General features: G+C 45.4%; 1 protein-coding gene across 1 annotated transcript in view; it reads right to left on the bottom strand.

Annotated features, from left to right (window-relative positions):
* The window catches only part of LOC126210350 (G-protein coupled receptor moody), a 491,669-nt gene that overhangs the window by 192,556 nt on the left and 287,091 nt on the right, over positions 1-12,022 (bottom strand). The window contains exon 4 of the mRNA XM_049939564.1: positions 9,121-9,268. Coding sequence (XP_049795521.1) covers positions 9,121-9,257 — 137 coding nt within the window. The 5' untranslated portion in view covers positions 9,258-9,268. The remainder of the gene's footprint in view (positions 1-9,120; positions 9,269-12,022) is intronic.

Here is a 12,022-nt window from a genome sequence, read left to right on the forward strand (position 1 = left end):
GCAGAGCATTGTTCTTGTGAAACACAACTAGCTCTTTCCTCGCATCAAGTGTTCAGTGCTATTGACAAAGGATTTCACATTCATTGCGTATTTCTGTATTTCCGGAAGGCTTTTGACACTGTACCACACAAGCAGCTTGTATTGAAATTGCGTGCTTATGGAATACCGTCTCAGTTCTGTGACTGGATTTGTGATTTCCTGTCACAGAGGTCACAGTTGGTAGTAACTGACGAAAATTCATCAAGTAAAACAGAAGTTATTTCTGGCGTTCGCCAAGGTAGTGTTATAGGCCCTCTGCTGTTACTTGTTTACGTAACCGATTTAGGAGACAATCTGAGTAGCCGTGCCGGCCGAAGTGGCCGTGCGGTTAAAGGCGCTGCAGTCTGGAACCGCAAGACCGCTAAGGTCGCAGGTTCGAATCCTGCCTCGGGCATGGATGTTTGTGATGTCCTTAGGTTAGTTAGGTTTAACTAGTTCTAAGTTCTAGGGAACTGATGACCTCAGCAGTTGAGTCCCATAGTGCTCAGAGCCATTTGAACCATTTTTTTGAGTAGCCGTCTTAGGTTGTTTGCAGATGACGCTGTCGTTTATCGGCTAGTAAAATCATCAGGTCAAAACAAGTTGCAAAAAGATTTAGAAAAGATATATGGTAGGAAAATTGGCAATTGACCCGAAATAACGAAAAGCGTGAGGTCATGCACGTAAGTGCTAAAAGAAACCCGTTAAACTTCGGTGACACGGTAAATCAGTCAAATCTACAGGCCGTAAACTCAACTAAATACCTGTACCTAGGTATTACAATTACAAACAACTTAAATTGGAAGGAACACACAGAAAATGCTGTGGGAAGGCTACCCAAATACTTCGTTTTATCGCCACGACACTTAAGAAAATGTAACAGACCTACTAAAGAGACTGCCTACACTACGCTTGTCCGTCATCTTTTAGAATACTGCTGCGCGGAGTGGAATCCTTCCCATTTAGGAATGACGGAGCACATCGAAAAAGTTCAAAGAAAGCCAGCATATTTTGTATTGTCGCGAAGATTTGAACCCAGGACCTCTCCCTCCGTAACTGCTCTCACTAACCACGGGACCACGGCGCTCCTTGATTCCCACTGTCCATGATGTTGCATATCTTTGACGTGGACTACTCAGTTTGTATATTTTACTATTTTTTTCATATTCCACACAAGTTCTTCCTGTTTTCTCGATTGATCTGTGTTCAGTTTTTCAAGGCCTATCCACTGTGCCATCTTATAACTAAATCTGAGGGGGGTGCGATGGGGAGGTTCCCTTGTTAGAACTACTTAAACCTAACTAACCTAAGGACATCACACACATCCATGCCCGAGGCAGGATTCGAACCTGCGACCGTAGCGGTCGCTCGGCTCCAGACTGTAGCGCCTAGAACCGCACATCCGAGAAATTAGGACTTCCTCCCTCTGTTTGCAATTGGAACAGCAGGGAAAATGACAAGTAGTGGTACAGCGCACAGCAACCTCCGCCAGGCTCCGTACGGTGGCTTGCGTGTTATCTATGTAGCTCTAGATGTAGAACTATTTTTAATGTGTATAATACATAAATTAATATGATATATATAAGAGGGAGACGTCATTACCAGAGATGTCTAAATGTTGATTTACTTCAAAGTTTTACACAATACGCTGACGAACATTTGGACTGATATGAGCTATATATTTTTAATATATTAATACATATAAAGCAGGAGACGTTGTCACCAAAAACCTCAAAAAGTACTCGACGGATTTACATCAAATTTTTACTCATTGCGGTCCTAAACATACCAAACAGGAAAGTTGTGTTTATGGCCTATGGGCTTTTACTAGAACTACTACGGAATGTGAATCTGTAATAACAATAGGAAGGTTGAGGGTCAGGGAGAAGGGGAACAGAAGACGTACACATGAGTGGAAGGAAACTGACGTAGAAAGTGGAAAGGAGAAGATGGAGAAAGAGAGGGCGAAGTAGGACGAGGTGGCGGAGAAGGGGGAGAGGGGGAGATGGGAGGAGACAGGGGAGAGAAGGAAATCAGGGTGTGTATCCAGTTAGAAGTGTGCTTTCTGTTTTCTTTCTTTTCTATTTAACCACACTGAGCCGCACCAAAAGTGGCTGGGAGGAGCTAGACTGACCTAAAGTATTTCCTTATTTAGGTATGAAATCGCAAACGTCTGCGCAAGACAGTAAGTCGCTTCATGTTCAAAACAGATAAATGTTAAAATCAAAACACTGTAATTTCTCGGAAACTACTGATCGTATTTTGAAGATTGAAACGTCGTCGAATTGTCCTCTCTTAGACCTACGACACGAGCTGTAGAAATGACTACAATTTCATTTCAAAAAAGGAAGTTGATACTCATATGTCGGTAATTAACGGAACTTTCTACAGAGACTGAATTCCATTTAGTCAGGAATTTATCACATTTCATGTAGGTGAATACAGAATTACGTATCTTAAACTGCCCAGAAAATGTTTGAGCTACGCAGCTTAAATGAATGACCAATACTCCACGATGCTGTTCGCGAGTGTGCGGTCAACATACAGAGGAGTCGTAACGCCAGAAAACTACGGCAGAACGCCCCAACACCTGCAGAGAATCGGTTGCTGGTGCAGGGACTCGCTGCTGGCTCTCGACATAAACGCACGTAATGTTCTGGACATCAACAAGCGGTAGGAGCCGTTGTCGATGGATTGCACGGTTGCCTAACAGTCACTGCAGTCAGTCACATCCATTAATTATCTGGGACTGAGCATGCGCAGAGACTAAAATGGAATTACTAGATGAAATCGGTCGCACGATAGGCAGGTGCCAGTATTATTTGCTGGCAGAATCATCAGAAATTATAGCCTACCTATGAAGCAAGTAGCTTAAAAAATCCTCGGTCTATCTAAATTTGAATACTGATCGTCTGGCTAAGAATAAAACCGTTATCGCGAAATAGGGGAGAGAGTGTCACTGAAATGATACAGGATTTGGGGTGGATATCATTAAAACCAAGGCGTTTTTCATTGCGACGAAATCTTCTCACAAGAATCCAATCACCAATTTTCTCCTTCGAATGCGAAAAAATTTTTTTGAAACCGACCTACATAGGGAAAAGCGATCACCATAACAAAAGAAGGGAAATCAGAGCTCGTACGGAAAGTAGGTGTTCGTTCTTTCCGCGCGCTATACGAGACTGGAATTATAGAGAATTGTGAAGGTGGTTCGATGAACCCTCTGCCAGGCACTTAAATGTGATTTGCGGAATATCGATGTAGATGTAGGTGTAAGAATGATAGGGAAAATACAGAAGATACAAAGAAGAAGAGCGCGTTTCGCGACAGGTTCGTATACTAAGCGCGAAAGCGCCATGGAGATGATGATAATCAAACTCCAGTGACAGAAGCTACAACACAGGCGTCGCGCATCATGGTGTGGTTTTGCTGTTAAAGTTACGAGAGCGTGCGTAGCGTGCGTAGCATGCGTAGCGTGCGTAGCGTGCGTTCGTGGAAGAGGCAACCAGTGTTTTCCCCCTCCTAATTACGTCCCGCGAAAATGACATGGAGATACAGCTGCACAGATTAGACTTTGCGAGCAGTCGTTCTTTAGGAGAGGGGAGGTGGGGGTGGGTTGTGGGAGGGGGAAGCAAGTGAAGTACCCTCCGCCATCCACCGTTAGGTGGCTTCCGCGGAATGCTTGCCATGTGGCTTGTCGCGAAAGAACTTGCCCCCCTTCTAACAGCCGTGTACCGCAAGTCTCTAGAGGAACGGAAGGTTCCAAATGATTGGAAAAGAGCACAGGTAGTCCCAGTCTTCAAGAAGGATCGTCGAGCAGATGCGCAAAACTATAGACCTATATCTCTGACGTCGATCTGTTGTAGAATTCTAGAACATGTTTTTTGCCCGCGTATCATGTCGTTTTTGGAAACCCAGAATCTACTCTGTAGGAATCAACATGGATTCCGGAAACAGCGATCGTGTGAGACCCAACTCGCTTTATTTGTTCATGAGACCCAGAAAATATTAGTTACAGGCTCCCAGGTAGATGCTATTTTCCTTGACTTCCGGAAGGCGTTCGATACAGTTCCGCACTATCGCCTGATAAACAAAGTAGGAGCCTACGGAATATCAGACCAGCTGTGTGGCTGGATTGAAGAGTTTTTAGCAAACAGAACACAGCATGTTGTTATGAATGGGGAGACGTCTACAGACGTTAAAGTAACATCTGGCGTGCCACAGGGGAGTGTTATGGGACCATTGATTTTCACAATATATATAAATGACCTAGTAGATAGTGTCGGAAGTTCCATGCGGCTTTTCGCGGATGATGCTGTAGTATACAGAGAAGTTGCAGCATTAGAAATTTGTAGCGAAATGCAGGAATATCTACAACGGATAGGCACTTGGTGCAGGGAGTGGCAACTGACCCTTAACATAGACAAATGTAATGTATCGCGAATACTTGGATCCTTTATTGTATGATTATATGATAGCGGAACAAACACTGGTAGCAGTTACTTTTGTAAAATATCTGGGAGTATGCGTGCGGAACGATTTGAATTGGAATGGTCACATAAAATTAATTGTTGGTAAGGCGGGTACCAGGTAGAGATTCATTGGGAGAGTCCTTGGAAAATGTAGTCCATCAACAAAGGAGGTGGCTTATAAAACACTCGTTCGACCTATACTTGAGTATTGCTCATCAGTGTGGGATCCGTACCAGATCGGGTTGACGGAGGAGATAGAGAAGATCCAAAGAAGAGCGGCGCGTTTCGTCACAGGGTTATTTGGTAAGCTTGATAGCGTTACGGAGATGCTTAGCAAACTTAAGTGGCAGACTCTGCAAGAGAGGCGCTCTGCATCGCGGTGTAGCTTGCTCGCCAGGTTTCGAGAGGGTGCGTTTCTGGATGAGGTATCGAATATAATGCTTCCCCCTACTTATATCTCCCGAGGAGATCACGAATGTAAAATTAGAGAGATTCGAGCGCATACGGAGGCTTTCAGACAGTCGTTCTTCCCGCGAACCATACGCGACTGGAACAGGAAAGGGAGGTAATAACCGTGGCACGTAAAGTGCCCTCCGCCACACACCGTTGGGTGGCTTGCGGAGTATAAATGTAGATGTAGATGTAGATGTTCAGTTCGTCAAGCCTTTGCTGAAACAAAATAATTAATTTTATATGCAGATCGAAAGCTGGGTGAAGCTTAGTGTTAAGTAAGTAAAAGAAATTATTCTACTGGACTATCACGAAGAGTTTGCATCTCGCGAATTTCACATTTCATGCTTACACATTTTTGGTGCCTCAAGAATTGTTAAAGGGACTGGGTGTATAGTATGTAATGCACTGAAGCAAAAAAAGTTTCTGCAAACTAGCACTGCTTTTGCAGACACATTTTTACGGAAAACATTGCGCAGCACGTTCGCTGATTCACTATTGCAAAACGATTTTTTCGGTAGCTGACGGTGACAGTTTCACAGTGCTACAAACGGTACTCGAATGAAAAGTCCCCGTTTCGGTGTAGGACCGAAGATAGTTTTTTTCATTTTCGAAAAGGGATGTCATTTATTCGTCGTTCTACTGCAGGCTGCAGAGTGCGTCAGAGAAAGGCGGTGTAGATTTACTTGCAGGAGCGTTCTTCGTGTGTGAAGGAAAATTACTATCGCGAATGATTGACTAGTGTTGCTGTCGTACAGTGAATCAGAGTGAAAGCAGGAGAATGTTTACGATAGAACGCCCTTAACGCCGCCGCGCACTGCAGGCATTTTTATGAGTCTGCGAGATGGATGGATCCGACTATAGGGAACGTCATACGCCTGCCCACGCGCGCAGGCATAAACACGTCTGCGCGCTTTCATTTCCATTGGAGGTGTGTGTGTGTGTGTGTGTGTGTGTGTGTGTGTGTGTGTGTGTGTGTGTGTGTGTGTAGGCGAGGCGCGACGCACGCCGATCGACAGACATTCGTTTCAGAATTACGAGCGACGCCTTTCAAGCAGCGCCTGCTTGGCAGAAGCGAGGGAGCCGTTCAATTTGGACAGGAAAGGAAATATTGCAGAGACACAAATACAGCTGTATGATCTACGTGTACACATACATACACGAGGGGTGTCAGGGAGAGGCTAATATACTAGGCGCATCTGAAAAAGTTCGGCGTGTGGTCTCAGAAAATAGAGGAAACGAAGGTTACAAACACAACACCTTCACTGGCTTCAGAATAATGGCTAATAGCTACAACGCACCTCTGACATGGGTCGTAGTTGTGAACGAAACTGTGAGATCCTCGAAGGACCGTGACCACGCGTTGTTGGGTACCCAAAACGTCTGCGAATGTTGGTGAACAACGCTGCTTACACTGGCCTCTCTTATCTTCCACTTTACTGCTGTCATTCTCAAAGACAGCTGCCGGGCATTTGCAAGCACTCGTCGTACTCGTTCGGTGTTGTCTGGGATTGTGCCGGTTGATTCAAGCGCGGTTCGTTCTTCACATGGTCGTTTCAGTCCCTAAAGTGTTTAAACTACTCACACACAGTTTACTGGCTCCTTCAACACTGTACACTTATACTAACGTTACGTGAGTCTCCACCGCCGTGTCTCCTAATTTGAAGCAAAACCTTACTTGTTGCGCCATTTTGCGCTCCATTTTGCAATGATGTGAGTGTGACGTATGCTTGTGGTTCACTTACAGCTGTCATTGAAAATCGGAGCAGAAGAGCTGAAGATAAACGAGGACAGTGCAAACACTGTTGTTCACGAATGTTCACAGACGTTGAGGACACCCAACAATGTGCGAGCACCGCGCTTCGAGTCATTCTACAAGGCGTGTTTCCCGACATTTCCAGCAGCTCTGCAACCGATGTCAGAAGTGTGTTGTAGGCTTGTAGCTAAGGGTGATTACTTTGAAGGCCAGTAACGGTACTGGGTTTGTATCTTTTGTTTCCTACGTTTTGTGAGACCACTCATCGAACTTTTCAGACGCGCCTTACATAAAAATGATTACTGTATTGAACTGAACATAAACTGTTTTTTTACCTCGTTTCACATATTTCATTACGGTTACTGCAAACCCTAGGTTTCGGGTTATGTCAGGATTAGACGATGTGTCAGCTAACAACTAGAATGTCCAGGGCATATCCATCCTTGTAGCCAAGGGAACCTCTTCCAATAATGCTGGAAGCTCGTTACCGAAAAAGGGGCCGCGTGAGACGGTGCGGCAACACAGCGAGTCCAGCCAACTGGTTTACCGTAGCGCGCCACACATTTACAGAGAAGCGGGCTTGTAAATGTCATCTGATTGCCAGTGTGAGTTACTGAAATCCTCACAAGTGAAAGCGGCCTCAGCAGTAAACAGTACTGACAGGATCACTCGTCAGTTTGAAATTAGCCAACGACAAAATTCCAGTCGTCTACCTTGATCTCCTTGTCAACAGTAATTGTCTTTCTCTGTCTTTCACTTTTATTAGTATTTTTTTCTTTCGTTTCAGTTAGCTGTGGTCCAGGATATTTCATATTTAATTCAGCCTTAAGTTGCACCCAGTGTTCTCGTATATGTTTCCTCTGAGCATCCTGCCATTCTCCTGTCCACGTTTTGCTAGTGTTCATCTTTGACTTTTCCAGGAACCAGTTGTGAGTTCTGTTTCTTTTTGGAAATTTGATGTTCCCCGGTATCTTGATCTTGTGGGAGATAAAGCGAAATCATACACACATAACGCCTCAAGATCATGCTTTCGTACTATGAGGATCTTTGTTCCATAAAAAAAAGTGTAGATTTTGGTCCATCGGAGCTGAATGACTAAATGCCTTGGCTCGTTCGAGCTAAATAAATCTGTGCATAATTATGTTAAATAGGGAAATTTCAGTATTAAAGTTTTCCGTGCCATAGGAACGCCAAAAGATCTACGTCTACATTTATACTCAGCAATTCGCCTTAAGGTTTGTGACGGAGAGTGTTTCGTGTACCACTGTCACTTACCCCCTCTCCCTGTTCCAGTGCCACATGGAAGGAGAATTCCTGGCAAGCCTCCTTGTGGGCTGAATCTCTGTAATTTTATCTTGTCTTTCCCCGAGATACACCTAGGAAGGTTGTCTTTTTCTAGGGACGTACGCTCTCGGTATCTTAACAGTAAACCACAGTGCCTGACTTGCCGCCTCTCCCGACAAAGCTGGGAGCATCTCCGTGGCGCTTTCGTGCTTCATAAACGAATCTGTCACGAGACACGCTGTTCTCCTTCGCATCTCTGTTTTCTCTATCAGTCAGACGTCGTACGGATTCCAGAGTGACGAGCAATACTACAGTATGTGTCGAAAGAGGGTTTTGTCCGTTTCCTCCTTCGTGGTTGTACTACGCTTCCTGACTGTTCTCAGAAATGAATCTCAGTCTGGCATCTGACTTTCCTACTATTAGTTTTATGTGGTCGTTCCATTTCAAATCTCTCCTTATGCATACTCTCAGAAATTTAGTGTGTGACTGCTTCCAGTCACTGTTTGGTATTCGTGCAGGGAGCCTATGTACTGGCACTCCGTCTACGTGTTCGCAGTACGTCACATTTGTTTGTGTTTAACGTCACGGGCCAATCGCTGCAGCAAGCAACGATCTTCTGTGTTTCTCCACAGTATTTGGCGTTGCTCCTTCTCTGCATACAACAGCATCATTCGCTTTCAGCCTAATGGAGCTCTCGTCGTTGTCAATTAGCTCATTAATGTATATTCTGATACTAACGGTTCTATAACACTCCCTTTGGGTACTTTCGATGAATTTGTCCCATGAATGACGTCCACGTAAGCGGGTGTGACAATTCGGTGCATGTCAGGAACTGTACACAATTTGCAGGGTCCCAGAGAGGTGGTACATCATTGCTTTCCTCCCACCAGATATGAATAGAGAGGTGGCTATTTGTGCTATGTTGGTGCCTCGTACTCGTGAAGTTGGGCTGAATATTGAAATGCAAGGAAAGGGGACGAATCGAAACGAAATCTCATTTGGAACAGACAGTGTAGTCCCCTCCAGTTGGGGCGTCCTCCCGATGCATTGTTTTCTGGGCAAGGCGCGTTCTTTGGGTCAGGAAGTCTCCTGAAAGCGATTTCTGAGAAGTTCAGCAGACAGGCCACTGCTCCGACTCACCTGGGCGGCGCCAGCGTCGCGTTGACAGAGCCTGCAGAGTCGTCGCCCAGTGCGGTGTCGCCGTCCTGCTGGAGGCCGGAGACCAGCGCCATCGTCAGCTCTGGAGGACTCTCCGACCACGCTGAGCTCATCTCCATCTCAGCTCCGTCTGAAACAGTAGGGGGCGAGCGTCAGTCTGCCAGCCTGCTGCTGCTGCTGGTCTCGCAGGAATGTTGGTACTGTGTTTTGAACCCTACCTGTAAAACCGCCACTTTAAGTCTTCAGTTGTAATGTTACTTTATTTCGCAAACAAGTTATTGCTGAAATAATGCAAGGGTGGTGTAAGATTACCTCTACCATCTGTGGCTTATGGGTTCAGCCGTCAGATGGAATCTTTAATTAAATATTTTAAACTGGTCCGGTATATCCAACATAAGTAAATTATCATCAGTGCCAAAACAATGAAAATGAAATACATTTGACTATGACGTAAGACAAGGATCTCAATCAATTCAGCTTATTACACATGTTCATAATTAAACTCACAATAAACAGGTAACCTAACAATCACTTGAAACAATAACCTAATGCCTCGGAAAAACTGGACAGGGGATCTGGAATAGTTCAGTAGTTTGCTTTTCGCAACTCGCTAACTGACCAATCTGCTGATACTTTGCAAATATGTTCTGTTACCAGTATCGATGTACCCAGAGTAGATCCTTTGTGTCTAACTGAGGTGTAGCGAAGAAAGCGTTATTGCCTTGCTTCGGAGCGCTCGCAGCCAATCAGCACGCTAGCGGTTTAAAGAGCACGCCCGAGGAATAACTGAGATACATTTCTTCCGCGATGGATAGTGTGTATAATTAGAGGTCAAGTGAGGCAATGTGTGTTTGCAGTTACTGGCGAGAACATTTCGTTCATTCGAAGTGGTCGCTCACAGGCGAGATTTTGCACCCAGTTCGAGCAGTTCGAAGTACACTGAAGCGCCAAAGAAACTGGTAGGGGCATGCGTATTCATATACAGAGATATGTAAACAGGCAGAACACGGCCCTGCGGTCGGCAATGCCTATATAAGACAACAAGCGTCTGGCACAGTTGTTAGATCGGTTACTGCTGTCACAATGGCAGGATATCAAGATGTAAGTGAGTTTGAAGGTTTATCAAAGCAAGACATGGTTGTCTCACTGGGAGAAGGTGGTGTTATAGTAGGCGGACGAGCGACGGGGCGTAGCATCCCCGAGGAAACGATGAAGTGCGGATTTTGCCCTTAGACCATTTCACGAGTGTACCGTGAATATCAGGGATCCGGTAAAACATCAAATCTCCGACTTCGCTGCGGCCGGGAAAAGATCCTGCAAGAACGGGACCAGCGATGGCCGAAGAGAATCGTGCAACGTAGCAAAAGTGCATGCTGGGTCATCAGCAAGTGCCAGCGTGCACACCATTCAACGAAACTTCATCGATATGGGTTTTCGGAGCCGAATGCCCACTCGTGTACCCTCGATGACTGCACGACACAAACCTCTACGCGTCGCTTGGTCCTGTCAACACCGACACTGGACTGTAGATGATTGGAAACATGTTGCCCCGTCGGACGACTCTCGCTTCAGACTGTATCGAGCGGATGGACGTATTCGGTTATGGAAACAACCTCATGAATCCATGGACCCTGTACGTCAACAAGGGACTGTTCAAGCTGGTGGAGGCTCTGTAACGGTGTGGGGCGTGTGCAGTTGGAGTGACATGTGATCACTGATATATCTAGATACGACTCTGACAGGTGATACGTACGTACGTAAGCATTCTGTCTGATCACCTGCATCTGTTCATGTTCACTGTACATTCCGATGGACTTGGTCAATTCCAGCACGACAATGCGACACCTCACACGTACAGAATTTCTGTAGAGTGTCTCCACCAACACCCTTCTGTGTTTAAACGCTTCCTCTGGCCACCAAACTCCCCAGACATGAACATTAGTAAGCATATCCGGGACGCCTTGCAACATGCTGTATCGATCTGTGTCTCCTCGTTCTCTTACGGATTTACGGACAGCCCTGCAGGATTCATGGTGACAGTTCCCTCCAACACTACTTCAGACATTAGTCTAGTCCATGCCACATCGTGTTGCGGCACCTCTGCATACTCGCGTGGGGCCTACACGATATTAGGCAGGTGTATCAGTTTCTTTGGCTCTTCAGTGTATATGTCTATGTTAGAACACACCAGCGGTTCCAGGAAAAGTCAGAATTGAAAACTAGCAAGGCGTGGACAGAAGAATGAAAGGGGTTCATAGGAAACATATAGGAGAATACTGGGTGCAGTGTAAAGCTGAATCAAATATGAAATATTCTGGACCACAGATGTCCGAAACTAAAGAAGAAAATGCTAATAAAAGTGGAAGACTAAGCAAGGCAAGTTGGTGTTGAGAAGGAGATGAATGTGGACCACTGGAATTTTATCATTGGCTGATTTCAAAGCGGCGAGTGATGATATCAATATTGTTCACTTCCGACGAGGTCAGTAACACCCGGAACTCACACCGGCAGTCCAATAAAAACCCACAAGTCTCCGTGGTGAAACATTTTCAGGACCTCTTCTCTATAAATGTTTGGCATGGTATCATAGACAAACAGTTGATTGAACAAGGCTTCGTTATGTGGACTTTCCTGGACACGTGTTTCCAGCATTGGAAGAGGTTACTCTGGCGACAAGGATGGGTATGTTGTTCCAGGATGACGGAATTTATTGGCACAACTAGAAGATGCAACAAATCCACTAAAGATACTTCCTACACTACACTGGTCTGTCCTCTTCTGGAGTACTGCTGCATAGTATGGGGTCTTTACCAGATACTGCTGCCGCTGCTCTTATATGTTCAAAGAGGGGCAGCTCGTTTCGTAATGTGGCGAACCAGGAGAG

Source organism: Schistocerca nitens, chromosome 10 (genome assembly GCF_023898315.1).
Source record: "Schistocerca nitens isolate TAMUIC-IGC-003100 chromosome 10, iqSchNite1.1, whole genome shotgun sequence".
NCBI classification, from domain to species: domain Eukaryota; kingdom Metazoa; phylum Arthropoda; class Insecta; order Orthoptera; family Acrididae; genus Schistocerca; species Schistocerca nitens.